This window comes from Phocoena sinus, chromosome 2, assembly GCF_008692025.1.
Source record: "Phocoena sinus isolate mPhoSin1 chromosome 2, mPhoSin1.pri, whole genome shotgun sequence".
Classification (NCBI taxonomy): domain Eukaryota; kingdom Metazoa; phylum Chordata; class Mammalia; order Artiodactyla; family Phocoenidae; genus Phocoena; species Phocoena sinus.
Genome location: NC_045764.1, coordinates 151,345,497 through 151,360,730, shown reverse-complemented (window position 1 = coordinate 151,360,730; position 15,234 = coordinate 151,345,497). Strand labels below are relative to the sequence as shown.

At 43.8% G+C, this 15,234-nt stretch overlaps 1 protein-coding gene across 6 annotated transcripts in view; it reads right to left on the bottom strand.

Moving 5' to 3' along the window:
• Positions 1 to 15,234, bottom strand: part of TTLL5 (tubulin tyrosine ligase like 5) — a 317,335-nt gene that overhangs the window by 52,630 nt on the left and 249,471 nt on the right. For all 6 annotated transcript variants that reach the window (XM_032622071.1, XM_032622067.1, XM_032622068.1 and 3 more), the window contains one exon: positions 5,687 to 5,769. In XM_032622071.1, coding sequence (XP_032477962.1) covers positions 5,687 to 5,769 — 83 coding nt within the window. The remainder of the gene's footprint in view (positions 1 to 5,686; positions 5,770 to 15,234) is intronic.

Sequence of the window (15,234 nt, the reverse complement as noted above, 5' to 3'; positions counted from 1 at the left end):
CAGTCCTGGAAATGGATGGACATTAGTACTTCTTGGCAGGCTGCTGGTTTGGTTTGGAGCTTGATGTCATATTCATTCTTCTGGCTGCCAGTCTCCTGAAGGAAATATTGACCTTCTGGCTTTAGCTTTCTATAATATATGTTATTAGTGATGAACACATCACCGGATAGGCTGCTTAGTATCAGGATTAAAGGACCATTGGTTAAGTATTACCAATGCAACTCTGGTTGTTTTCAGTTTCTCTGGTACATTTTGGTAGGTAGATGACCAAGCCATGGATTTGGTGTTCCCTTCTCTCTTCTCATTCCTTTTTGGAAAGAGTTTAGATGGGCTGGGGAAAGATATTTGAAGCTTTCTGATCCAATGTAAATGAATCCTGTGGTGGGTAAATAATTTTCCTCCCTCCTTTGCTCTCCTGGGGTAGTTTGATGAATAATGCTTCTCAAATAAGTTTATAAATATTCCCCTAGAGGTAAGAAGAGTATTAAGCTCATAGCAGGTGTGCCATTAATGCTTTAGTGTGTAGGGTAGAGCAAAGAGGAAAGAAATCATCAAAACTTTGCAGTTTCATTGAATTTTCTGGAAAGTTTTGAAGGTGATAGCTGGGAACAAAATACTGGGGGTAGCACTGATGAAGTGTGGGTACAGCCTCACATGATCAAAGTCAGGCCATTTCTTTAATGTAGGAGCTTTTTTTTGGATAAGTGGTAGGATGGGGTTTATAGTTCGCTTTGCTGCCAATTATAGTATATGCTTATATTAAGTAACTCAGAAAGAAGCGTAATCAATCTCACAAAAAAATTTAAAAAAATATGTTCCCTGCCTGTCTCCCATTAGCTGAAAATCCAGTTCACAAACTATCCAACGGTAGTCTAAAAGCCTTCTTTAATAATAAATATCTTTAATAAAAAATATTCATTCTCTTTAGATGCTATTGTAATTTGATCTTCAAATGTCATGCTTTTCAGTATAGTCTGTTACATTTTACCTGTGAATAACTCAATTTTGGCTTTAATTTCTTTCTCTGATTGGCCTGAATGTCCCCATACTTTTCATCAAATGCCTCCATAATAGTAAGGAAATTTCTTACTGCCACAGTGCCACCTACTGGTAGGTCAACATAGAAGCAAGCTAGCAGTAGTTTGACCCACAGATTTGGAGTCCTTCTGAGCTTTGGTTTTATAAAATGCCAATTTCCTTGTCATTTTGAGAAAATATCACTTCTCTTGACAGCTATTAAGTCTCTTGCTGTGGCGTAAAGTCAGCAAGTTATAATTTAAAAAATGCTCTTATTTCTTACTGTTACCTTTAATTGGCCCTGACTTCACCGACTTTGATTTTCTCTGTCCTATAACTGTAGCAAGGGCTCCAGATTGTGTGGGCAAGGGTTTGGATCTGGCAAAAATAACTTGGGGAGCGTCCAAAGATCCTGAAAAATGTAAAAAAAAATCCCCACTTAACACTTTATTTAATCTTGGCTGAAAGGACAAGAGGTCAAATCTAAAATTAGACTAGGGGATCATCATTCTCCCCGATGCTGGCGCGCCATTCCCAGCCAAACATCAAATCCATCCTCTCTCTCTTGCTTTCTAACAGCATTAAAAGTGGGTAGTAGACCCAAATTCTTGTCCCTTTGACTCTGGGGAGAGAAGAACGTTTTGGGAGCAATAAAGGGTATAAGACACTAGGGCAAGCATCTCAAGAGTTTATTTTTATTATTAATTTATTATACTCCAAATCCACCCGGGATCTCCAACAACTATACAACGCATGTGAAACGGACAACAATCTGATAGTGAAAATAGGTCACTCTGCTGAGAGCTGCCAGGCAAATAATTTCATTTGTAAGTCAAAGTGATTTCTAGATCCTTAGGGTTTGGGCTCCACTGCCTTTACTTTATATTAAAATAAGTTCCTTTCTCTTGTTGTCTCACTTAGAGACAACGAAGTGGGCAGGCAGAGGCACACTGACGTGCTGCTGCCTTGTCCCCACGCAAAGAGCATAAAGCTACCCTGAATTTTACCAGGGTCCGAAATGATAAATGCTTAACGCGGGACACTGCTTCTCACTCCTTGTAAATCTAATCCAGCATTGGCGTTCAAAAGGTGGTATGGTCCCTTCCTCCAACTATAGATCTACAAGAGCTTAAAAAAAAAAAAAAAGGGCTTCCCTGGTGGCGCAGTGGTTGAGAGTCCGCCTGCCGATGCAGGGGACACGGGTTCGTGCCCCGGTCCAGGAAGATCCCACATGCTGTGGAGTGGCTGGGCCCGTGAGCCATGGCCGCTGAGCCTGTGCATCCGGAGCCTGTGCATCCAGAGCCTGTGCTCCGCAACGGGAGAGGCCACAACAGTGAGAGGCCCGCGTACAGAAAAAAAAAAAAAAAAGTTGGGCGGAGCGCATATAGAGGCTGGGCTCCAGGACAGGAAAAGCTTAGGCATAAGCTAAGCGGCTGGGATGAGGGCAGCTGGTATGGCTTCGGGCCCTACAACAATGGTAGTTTACACCATCAAATCAGCATGAGAGAAATGCCAGTTATCTAATCTGTTGCTCTCTGCTATTTTAGTTCACCATCACCACTTCAGACCTCAAGAAGAACACCATGGTTATAAAGAAGGAAGGCCAATGGCTTTGGCTTTGAGCCAAAGGCCCTCACTCCAGCTTCCTTCTCAAATTTCCAAATTTGCTGACTCTACACCTTCCCCTTCTATAGCAAACACAGAATATATAGCCTGAGGTAGGGAAGTCAAGGAAAGTTAACACTCATGGAGCATTCCAGGCACTCTGCTAAGAGCTTTCCCATTCACTACCTCATTTAATGTTCATAGTAACAAGAATGCCACTAGGCCACCATCAGCGGGAAAGGACTGACTTGCTTTTCAACAGCGCCCTGGGATGAACCACTATCTATCTCATTCAGACTATCTGACGAACAAGGTCGCACAGCTTGAAGGCCTGGTTGGGCTAGACTTAAAGAAGGGTCAAGGGGTCAGGAAGCAGACTTTTGCTATATTCACGGACTTAATAACTGAGCTAACCAGACCAGACAGGGGCTAAATACCTTTCATAGTCAGTTTAGTGATTCCTATACACGCAAAACTTCCCAGCTCTCAGAGAGATGTGTAAATGTTTTGACTTATTAGGGGTTGTTCTTCCTTCTTGTGGGTTTAAAGAAAAATGTTTTTAATAGCAACCTAACCTTCTCCCTGTTAAAGGACATGCTTCTAAACCCCTAGAATAACACCTTTAAATCTATGTGTAATAAAGAAAAACATAATTTGTAGGTAAAACACTGAAGTGCCAGGTAGTTATTTACTAGCTCTATAAATGACTCTAACAGGGTTAGTTATTATTATGTTGCTAAGGTAAAACATTTATTGGGAAGTATGGAAAATGCCTGAACCTTGCTACGTCATGTTCATCAGCATTTCTTTAAGTATCAGGAACACCAGGAAAGTCATAGAAGAGGAACAAATTCAAAGGACTTTAGAGGCCCAGAGTCATTTGGAGACAACAGCAGTAAACAGCAGGCTACCTAAACAAGGTGAGAGGAATAATGCACTTACCTTAAGGTAGAAGCAGGGAGAAAAGATAGATATTAGAAGCCAGGGAGAAGTACAACTCCTCCTTGCTCTGTGGTTTTTTACTGATACCAAATTCAGTACAACTGTTACAAAAACTTCTAAGTACCGTCAACAGTCGGTAAACACTAATTCATGATCAAGATGCTGAAAGTATGACCCACCTGTCCCTCAAATTTCCAACTTGCTCACCCAGAGTGCATGCAAAGAGTTCAATTCCATACTTAATGTATCAATTAGACACACAAATGAAATACGCAGGTTTCCTGGATCTCCTAAGCTTTGTAAGCCTCTCTAGCCTCAGCAAATTTGAAGAGCTACAGTGGCTCTAAAAGCTGTCTCTCATGGAAACCCTGCCGACTAGTCCATGGTTCTCTTAGCCACTCACTTCTCAGGCCATAAGAGTTCCAAGGTGGAAATTTCACTTCCTTAAAAATAACTACCATCTTCTAGTAATTCTTTTTTTGGGGAAAGGGGGGTTTATATTCCCATCAAATATTTCTGGAATTCAGCTTCAAAGAGTTTAAGTGGAAAACAAAATCTTTATACTCTTTTCATATTATTACCTGACTTGGGCGCAGTTATAGAGCCTTTCTCTGTATACTGCTTCCTTTAAACCTCACAGTAAGCCTATGAGGTATATGGAATTATCCCCATAATATACAGTCAAACTAACCAGGCTCCTTAGCAATCTTGTAATCATTTGAAGGTGTATTACGTCACACACACACACACACACACACACACACACACACACACACACACACACCCTTGCACCCTGCCCTTAAGCTCCTCGATGGCTCCCTACTGCTCTCAAGAACAAGTTCCCTCCCCGGCTCATAGGCTGGCCCTGCTACCTCTACAGCCTATTCTCTTGCCACTCCCGGCTCAGATCCCAGTCCTCAGTACGAGGGCTCCCTGAACACAGCACCTTTTCACCACCCGCCCCCTTCCCTCAACTGGCCTTTGCCCACATTGTTCCCTCTTCCTGGAACTCCTTCCACCCCACACCTCCCCTCTCCTGGCTGACCTGTCTACAGTCAAACCCCAGCTTAGATGCTTCTTCCTCTAGGAAGTCCTCCCCAATCCCTAAAGAGTCAGGGTCAGGTTGGCCCTTGGGTTCAAATACTGCTCCACCATTCACTAGCTGTGAGATTTGAGATAACGTTTCATAATCTGTCTGTGCCTTTATTTCTTCAGCCGTAAAACGAGGACTACAGCTCCTATGTTATATGCATGTTTTGTGAATAAATGTTAAGCATTCAGAAGTGTGCCTGACACACAGCGATGCTCAGCCAAGGCTGTCTATTGTTATTCTCTGCATCCCCAGTGCCAGATATCCCTCCCCACCCCACACAGCAGGCTCCTGCTGACCTCCCTCTCTCCGAGCCTCTAGGTTCCCTGTCAGCAGGGACTGCCTAGTTCACCCTTTACGCACCCCAGTGCCCAGCATGTTACTTTCTCCACAGGAGGCGCTCAAAAACAAAACACTTGTTGAGTTGAATCCAAGTAGATTTGCTTTCAATCTTCTGATTACCTATTAGTGTATTTTTATGAATTATTCCTCACAGAAAACTATCCCTGGACCAATGATGCCTGACTTCTATGTTGAGAGGCTTGAGGTCCTCAGCAACTACCTGGCAACAGACTATGACATTAGCATGACAGGACGCAGATTAGACCACAGCTCCAGCTCTGCACGCGTGGACCGTCTCCCACAGGCCCCTTGACTTTCTGAGCTTCTGTTTCCTCACGTGGAGGTGACAAAGCTATACCTCACAGGGTTGTGGTGAGGATTTAGTGTGAGATACTACATGTGGAAATACCATAGAAACACTAAAACACTAGTCAAATACAGGCTTTTTACTAAATGCTGCAAATCTGATAACATTCTACCAGACGGGGAAATTTTGCCTACCCCAAACTAGTTCTGGAAAACCATTTCATCCTAAAATGTTGCTGTCATTTGGAAGAAGAGAGTAACAAAATGCCCACTTGCCAGTGCTCCAGAGGGCTGGATGCTTCGTTCTCTGAGCTGGAGCTCTCTTCAGAGGCAGGAGAGAACTTGCTGGCCCAGACCCTGCCCGCTGTCCCACCTGGAACTGACCTGTGGAGCTGGTGATGGGCACAAAGGCTGCAGAGTTAAGGCTGCTCTGGAGTCCGTCCAGCTGCCCTTCTGTGGAGGACGCTCTGAAACACAAGCAGCTTGGTTAGACCTGCAGACAAAGGTGAGGTCAACTACAGCCCTGCAATGGCTCTGCCTCTTGCTTTTCGTGTTGCCACTCACTCCCTTTCTTCTTTCAAGTCAAATGTCATCTTATCAGAAAGAACTTCTAAGACCAACCTATCCCCTACTTCTGAAATGTTACATATTTTAAAATTTATTGTCCATCTCTCCCCATTGGAACACAGCTTCAAGAAAGCACGGGCTTTGATCACTACTGTGTCCCCAGTGCCTAAGCATTCAACAAATACTTACTGAATGAATAAATTAAGTTCCTGGTATTGACTTGGATAAATCATAAGTAAAGACATTGAAAAAAAAAAAAGTTTCAGGTAGAGCAGTGATTCTCAACTGGGGGAGGGAGGGGGGCAGATTTTGCTTCCTCCCCCCACCCTCTCACAGGGGACACTTGGTGATGTTGAGATATCTGTGGTGTCACAACTGCGGGGCCTATGGCATCCAGTGGGTAGAGGCCAGGAATGGTGCTAAGCCTTTCCTACGGTGCACTAGAAAGTGCCCCAAAACAAAGAATGTCCTGGTCCAAGATGTCAACTGTGCTGAGGTGGCGAAGCCATATACAGAGGCGCCTCCCCTCGTGCCACTGTTGACAAGAGATAGGACAGAGTATATTAGATTCTTTGGGCACAGTTTCCCCAGCCACTTGTCTTAGAAGTACTATGACTGGCCTGATGCCCTACAGACCATGCCAGGTCTCCCTGTTATAGGCTCTTACAGCTTTGTCATTCTTTCATTGCATTTACCAAAATTATAGAACCGTGTAACTGGTTGCTTAACAGCTGTCATCCTTGCTAGAATGTGCGTTCCATGAAGACAGAGACTGCTTCAGTCTCATTCAGCGTTGTATCCATAGCTCCTAATATTGCATTTTGCGCATACTAGGTACTTAATAAATATTTTTTGAAGTAATCTCACCCACTGCCCCATTAATACACTTATTTGTTGGGCCCATCTCCCTTGACTTTAGCTGACATGTAACAATTTTACCTGGGAGATTCAAGTTCTCATACTCAGTTCTTTATTTGTTGAGCAGCATCCAACCCAACCTGTAGTACCTTCGCCCAACGCTACTTTTCCATTTACTCACTCAAGCAAAAAATACTTATTAAGCATTCCTGCGCTTGGTGCTAGTGAGGAGGTAGGCATTTGGCAAATCCATAAGATACAAACTGTGTGATAAATGCTACGGAGAAAAAGCACAAGGTGTTATGAGAGAATGAAACAGGGAACCTGATTTAGATGGTGAGGAGAAAGGGATTTCCCTGGTGGCCTAGTGGTTAGGATTCAGGCTTTTACTGCCGTGGCCCAGGATCAACCCCTCCCTGGTCAGGGAACAGAGATCCCCCAAGTCACACTGCGTGGCCAAAAGAAAAAACCGCTTCAAAAAATAAATAAATAGGGCTTCCCTGGTGGCGCAGTGGTTAAGAATCCATCTGCCAACGCAAGGGCGGGTTTGAGCCCTGGTCCAGGAAGATCCCACATGCCGCAGAGCAACTAAGCCTGTGCACCACAACTACTGAGCCTGCACTCTAGAGCTCCCATGCCACAACTACTGAGCCCGTGTGCCACAACTACTGAAGCCCGCGTGCCTAGAGCCCATGCTCCGCAACAAGAGAAGCCACTGCAATGAGAAGCCCGCGCACCGCAACGAAGAGTAGCCCCCGCTCACCACAACTAGAGAAAGCCCGCGCACAGACAAAAATAAATAAATAAATGAATGAAAAATTTAAAATAAATAAATAAATGAAATTTTAACTAACTAAATAAAAACCATTAGTTGTGTACATGGTGAGAAGAGTGGTCAAGGATGGCCTTTCTGAGGAAATCGTGCTTCAGGCACGTCCTGAAGTCAGGAGAAGCAGGCATTTAGCCAAGAGCAGGGAATAGGAAAGAGCCTTTCACGGAGAAGAAATGTCCATATAATGATTCTGAGGCAGAAAGGGGCTTAGAATGTCCTGGGAGACTTTAAAGACCATCAAAGTGTGCCGCGTGGGTGGTGGTTAGTCAGGCAGTGTTTGCCAAACATCCCTGACGGGAATCACCTGGGCTCGCTTGTCAATCACACAGCTTTCCAGGCCCTTCACTTGGAGATTCTGATTCAGTGGTCTGGGATAGGCCTTGAGAACTCAGGCTTTTTTTTAGCTCCCCAGGTGCCCAGGTGATTCATATCACCAGAGAAGTCAGGGAAACACTGACTGGTGAGTAGAGGAAGGTGGGATGGGAAACGCTGGGAGAGGCTTAGGTGCCCAGGTGGTCCCTACACCCCTGATGGAGATGTGCCACTTGAGAACACACCCCAGCAGCGATGCAAGGATCACACTGTCTTACAGCCCTTCCCCTCTAGCGAGCCTCGGTCTGGGCGCTGCCCACTCCTTTCCACTTTCGCTTTGAGGACAGGGGAACCACAGAGCAAAAAGAAGAGAAAGGAGCAGAGGGCTTTTTCCCTTTTCCCAAGCCTCAGCCTTGGAGAGCTACATCTGGAATGCTTATGCAATTTATTTAAGCCCCTTATGGACCCAAAAAAACCATCCAAAGCATCTGTAGGCCGATATTTGTGCTTCCAGGTCCAAGTGAAAAAGACAAAGTTCTGGAGGGCCTAGGATGGGCCCTTTCCTTTATAAAAGTTAAAAAACCCAAAGGCCCATTCACGTGTGTTAGAAGCAGCTAAGTCAAGAAAACTTACGGGGCTGATCTCAGTGTCCTGGAGGAAGCCCTAGTGTTAGCAGTAAAAAGGGAAGCAGGCAGGCGACATTTTGGAGGCACTAGAGTACGGGCAGGGAACAGAAAGCTTCCGGAGGCATGAGAAGAGTCCCTGGGGGTTTAGAGCTAGTGACTTCTTTCTCCTCTCCTCTCTGGAATTCCTCTCCCACCCTTCACCTTTATAGGCTTCCTCCTCTTCCTCACCCAAGATCTCCTGCCCCTGTGTCCCTTTGTACCCAGTTCTACTCACTCTTCCATCCTCCTCCCTCCAGCAACTCCCACCACAGGCCTCAGGAGCCATTGCTGATTCCGACTTTGAACATTTCGGACGGTCCTACTGTTTCTCGCACGAGTTCCCCTTCTCCCCAGTGGAGGAGAAATGTGTCCACAGACGTCCAAGGGGAAACTCAGAGTAAATTTTTCCATAGAGACACTGGTACACAAAATGGTTTGGGTTTATGTTATTACAACTTTAGGCACATCATGGGTAAATATGCTTTTGCTGTGATAACATCATTTCCTTGGGAAAATATGTTCCAACTTCTGGACAAACCACTCCGAAATGAGAACTTTTAAAACATCGCTTGTCTAGAGCCTGTATGTTAATTTGCACTTGCTGATCTGCTTCTGCAATGATTCTTTGCTGCTTTCCTGAAAGTACTTGTGTTTTAGGAAGTATTTACACAGAAAGGTATGTATATGTCCCCTTGGTTGTTTCTTTTCTTTCTTTTTTTTTAAAAAAATAAATTTATTTATTTATTTATTTTTGGCTGTGTTGGGTCTGTTGCTGTGTGCTGGCTTTCTCTAGTTGTGGCGAGTGGGGGCCACTCTTCCTTGTGGTGTTTGGGCTTCTCATTGCGGTGGCTTCTCTTGTTGCGGAGCACGGGCTCTAGGCACGCGGGCTTCAGTAGTTGTGGCACGTGGGCTCAGTAGTTGTGGTGCACGGCCTTAGTTGCTCCGCTGCATGTGGGATCTTCCAGGACCAGGGATTGATCCCATGTCCCCTGCATTGGCAGGCAGATTCTTAACCACTGTGCCACCAGGGAAGTCCCCCTCTTGGTTGTTTCTAAGTCTGTTACTGGGCTTTGACATTAAGGTAACAGGACCTACGTAATAGGGTTGTTGAGGATTAAATAAGATGGTGGATGGTAAAGCACATCCTAGTACAGTGTTGGGTTTTACATTAAGGGCTAAATAAACATTAACTATTACTAGTATTGTTATTGTTACTTAGGAATATTGACAATCTTTGCATTCACTATAAGCCTATCTACAAAAAAAATATTAAGTTGGATGACTCATTGATTCTAATTCAGTACGGATTATTGGTGCTAAACTGTAGAAGAATGACCACAGATATTCAGAACTTGCAACTTAACAGTGATTTGCTATTGAAGTCAAAAGGTAATTATTGGCAACCTACCAGTCAGAAATCAAAATCAGTCAAAATTACTCTTAAACTCCCTTTGGAAGAGAGGTCTCATTTGAGGTTGACAACCTGTCTCTTAATAAAGCTAATACACATCTTTTTTCCCTGCCAGCATCAGAATTAATCACTGTTTCTTCAACTGTGCACCAAATGAAGTAGCTGGCTTGTCATATAGAATATGCGTCTTTGGGCTTCCCTGGTGGTGCAGTGGTTGAGAGTTCGCCTGCCGATGCAGGGGACACGGGTTCGTGCCCCGGTCCGGGAAGATCCCACATGCCGCGGAGCGGCTGGGCCCGTGAGCCGTGGCCGCTGAGCCTGCGCGTCCGGAGCCTGTGCTCTGCAATGGGAGAGGCCACAACAGTGAGAGGCCCGCGTACCGCAAAAAAAAAAAAAAAAAAAAGAATATGCGTCTTTAAGCATGAGAATTACACATAGTACAGTGGGATGCTCTTCCTATAAGAGAAGCATGCATCTCCTGTCTTGTCCTGAGGGGAATATCAAGTAGAATCAGCCACTATCGAAACTGTACTTTCTCTTTCTCTCTGAATAGCTGAATGTGCAAAGTTAAATGTGTGTTGGATGCAGCTACGTTACCTGTGGTGTTCTGATCACAGTACAAATGGAATACAAAGAGGTGGCTAAAGATGAATTCAGAAAAATGAGTTATGAAAGTATGCAGGGACTTCCCTGGTGATCCAGTGGGTAAGACTCCCTGCTCCCAATGCATGGGGCCTGGGTTCGATCCCTGGTCAGGGAACTAGATCCCGCACGCATGCCACAACTAAGAGTCCCCATGTCACAACTAAGAGCCTACAAGCCACAACTAGGACCTGGAGCAGCCAAAAAAAAAAAAAAAAAGTTCAAGAGTTTTGCGGTGAGAAATACTGAAAAGATGGGACGAGAAAGGTGCTGTTAACGTTATATCACACAAAAGTTAGAGTTCAAACCAAGAAGAGTGCTAGGTATGACTATCTGATCCTGTAGTTTTCCTTCATTGTTATTCTCGGAAATGGTGCAAGTTCTAGGAGACGGAAAGGAGATGTAGTCAAAGGTTGAGTGTTAGAGGCTGACTACAATCTCAGCTGTGGTAATGGGCTTAGTTCAGACCCTTCTCTGCAGGTGAACTGTCTCTAATCATCAAAAGCTGCTGAAGGACAGGATTCCTGATTGACGGAGCCACTTAAAAACTGAAATAAGATATGCGGCCATATATAGTGGCAATGAAGAATTAGAAGACCTCCATTAACAGTGACATCTCCATGAAGGCAGGAACTTTCCTTGGGACGTGTTCATAGCTAGTACCTAAAGAGTTTCCTTAAAAATTAAATATGTACTTCCTAACCCAGAATTCAATTCACTTGCTCCATTTCTCTCTACTCCTCTTGCCTCTTCCATGTTCCTGCAGCCCAAGAAAGATCCCGATATGGGCACTGAGGGGAAACAGCTCTTCTGGGCCTTTCAAAGATGTTGTTCAATGATACGTTACAAACAAATCATATCTCTGTAAGTGGAAATATTGTCTTTAATAAATACTGCATTTATTATTTTGAAAGACTTCTTGTAGTGCAAGTCTCTACTTAGGGAATGCAAGCTGATCAAATGGCTGGCTAGCAGTTCCACTGGCATCAAGACCACACCATACAGCAGGCCTATATAACATGCTATCACCAAGGAGGGTTATAATGAGTAAAACCCCCGTTATCCATTTTGCTGGTAAGGGTGATGTGTCTTTTCATGGGCCTGTATTTCCTTTATTTGTGGTTTCCTCCCCACACCCCACCCCAGGCCATTATTTTAATCAGTGGAAGCTTTCCTGAAAGTGATATTCTTTCTTTAAGATCTGTTTTGTTCATTACTTCACAAGGCTGACTGTGGCTTGGTGCTATATTTCAAGGCTTTCCACATCTCTAACACAGAGGTACTAGTTTTCTATTTCACTGGTTTAGTGAAAATCTATCTTGGATTCATGTCACCACATCAGGGACGACCCTTCTGTAGAAGGAAGGACATACAAAAGGAAAATGCTCAAGATTCTACAGAAAGAGTAGAGCGAGAAATGCTGGTCTTGTCAGGGTGTGGCAAGTGGCCACGGTGGCATCTGTGAAGGTCCTGAAAAGAAGAACCCTCAAACTTTATCATTTTTATAAAATACCGGTGACAATCAATCACTTTTCAATTCTCAAAGGACAGAGGAAATCCTAAGATGCAAGTTAGGTTAAAGAACTGAATTCCAAAAAAAAGACTTTGACTTTTCTTAGTGAACATTTACTCACAGATTAAATGTCTTATAATTTTCCTTACAACATACCTACGTGCACACAAGTGTTTGTGTAATCCTGTCCAGGGACTACACATGCATTTCACAAACAGAAGCTAACATGTTACTCCTTAGCAAATAACAAATAACAAGCAAAGAACACTGTTAATGTGGGTCTGGTTCCAAAACCAATTCAAGAAACATTTAGTGGGCTTCCCTGGTGGTGCAGTGGTTGAGAGTCCACCTGCCAATGCAGGGGACACGGGTTCGTGCCCCGGTCTGGGAAGATCCCACATGCCGCGGAGCGGCTGGGCCCGTGAGCCATGGCCGCTGAGCCTGTGCGAGAGGCCCGCGTACAGAAAAAAAAAAAAAAAAGAAACACTTAGTGAAGTCAACTTGTGTGTAGTAGTGGTGCAAAGGATTCATTTTATAAACATACTACACATTATCTAATCCATCATATTTCTTGGTACATCCCTTTTCATCCCTAATATTATTTATGTGGGACTTTCTCTTTTTCTTATTTATTAGTCATTGCAGAGGTAAGCCTCGCTATTGTTTGCTGTCAATTTCATTCATTCCTGCACCAAGTATTTAATGAACACCTAACGTGCCAGACACTGACTGAGGCACTGTTCTCTCGTGTTCTCCCATGTGCCAGGCTCTTCTAAGTGATTTCTATATTTTTATTATTTTATTTTTATTAATTTACTCTGTTGTTTCTTTTATAGCGTTTCAAGTTAAATGATTAACTCACTGATTTTCAATCCTTCCTGTCTTTGTAATGAATGTATCTAAGATTACAAATTTACTTTCGAGTAGTTTTGGCTATCCCACAAATTTGATATGTCATACTTTCATAGCCATTCAGTTCTAAATGTTTTATGATTTTCCTTATGACTGCCTCTTTAACAACTGAGTATTACCCTATTTAAAAAAAATTTCAAACACATAGGCCTTAAAAAAAACTATCTTATTATTTCTAAATTAAGTATATTTATTATAGCTATAGAGTGTGATATTGATGTTTTGAAATGGGTGGAGCCTTCATTTGTGACACAGTGTGTGCTGAAGTTTTATAAATATTCCACGTATACTTTAAAAGAATGTATATTATCCCTTTTGGGCCCAGGAGTCTGTGCATGGCTATTAATGTTTTCCTGTGAGTTGTGACTCATAAGGGGGTTGTAAAATCAATTCAGGAGACACAATCAGCATTTTAAAAAGGATAGGAGCCCCTATCGTATCCGTGCCCCTCCCTCCCTCCGGCCTGAGGGAGCCAGAGCCCCCTAATCAGCTGCTCTTTTAACCCCGTCCTGTCTGAGCGAAGAACAGACGCCCTCAGGCGACCTACACGCGGAGGTGGGGCCAAATCCAAAGCTGAACCCCGGGAGTTGTGAGAACAAAGGACAGAAAGGGAAATCTCTCCCAGCAGCCTCAGGAGCATCGGATTAAAGCTCCACAATCAACTTGATGTACCTGCATCTGTGGAAAACCTAAACAGACAACGAATCATCCCAAAATTGAGGAGGTGGACTTTGAGAGCAAAATATATTATTTTTTCCCCTTGTCCTTTTTCTGTGAGTGTGTATGTGTAAGCTTCTGTGTGAGATTTTGTCTGTATAGCTTTGCTTTCACCATTTGTCCTAGGGTTCTGTCCGTCCGTTTTTTTACTTAAAAATTTTTTTTCTTAATAATTATTTAAGATTTTAATAACTTTATTTTATTTTACGTTACTTTATTTTATCCTCTTTCTTTCTTTCTTTCTATTTTTTCTCCCTTTTATTCTGAGGCATGTGGATGAAAGGTTCTCAGTGCTCCAGCCAGGAGTCAGTGCTGTGCCTCTGAGGTGGGAGAGCCAACTTCAGGACACTGGTCCACAAGAGACCACCCAGCTCCACGTAATATCAAATGGCGAAATCTCCCAGAGATCTCCATCTCAGCGCCAAGACCCAGCTTCACTCAATGACCAGCAAGCTACAGTGCTGGACACCCTGTGCCAAACAACTAGCAAGACAGGAACACAGCCCCATCCATTACCAGAGAGGCTGCCTAAAGTCATAATAAGGCCACAGACACCCCAAAACACACCACCAGACGAGGACCTGCCCACCAGAAAGACAAGATCCAGCCTCATCCATCAGAACACAGGAACTAGTCAACTCCACCAGGAAGCCTACACAACCCACTGAACCAACCTTAGCCACTGGGGACAGACACCAAAAACAATGGGAACTACGAACCTGCAGCCTGCGAAAAGGAGACCCCAAACACAGTAAGATAAGCAAAATGAGAAGACAGAAAAACACACAGCAGATGAAGGAGCAAGGTAAAAACCCACCAGACCTAATAAATGAAGAGGAAATAGGCAGTCTACCTGAAAAAGAATTCAGAATAATGATAGTAAAGATGATCCAAAATCTTGGAAATAGAATGGAGAAAATACAAGAAACGTTTAACAAGGACCTAGAAGAAGTAAAGAGCAAACAATGATGAACAACACAATAAATGAAATTAAAAGTCCTCTAGAAGGGATCAATAGCAGAATAACTGAGGCAGAAGAACAGATAAGTGACCTGGAAGATAAAATAGTGGAAATAACTACTGTAGGGCAGAATAAAGAAAAAAGAATGAATGGATAAAAAAGATGTGGCACATATATACAATGGAATATTACTCAGCCATAAAAAGAAACGAAATTGAGTTATTTGTAGTGAGGTGGATGGACCTAGAGTCTGTCATACAGAGTGAAGTAGGTCAGAAAGAGTAAAACAAATACCATATGCTAACACATATATATGGAATCTAAGAAAAAAAAAAAAGGTCATGAAGAACCTAGGGGTAAGACGGGAATAAAAACACAGAACTGGGCTTCCCTGGTGGCGCAGTGGTTGAGAGTCCGCCTGCCGGTGCAGGGGACGCGGGTTCGTGCCCCGATCCGGGAGGATCCCACGTGCTGCGGAGCGGCTGGGCCCGTGAGCCATGGCCGCTGAGCCTGTGCGTCCGGAGCCTGTGCTCCGCGGCGGG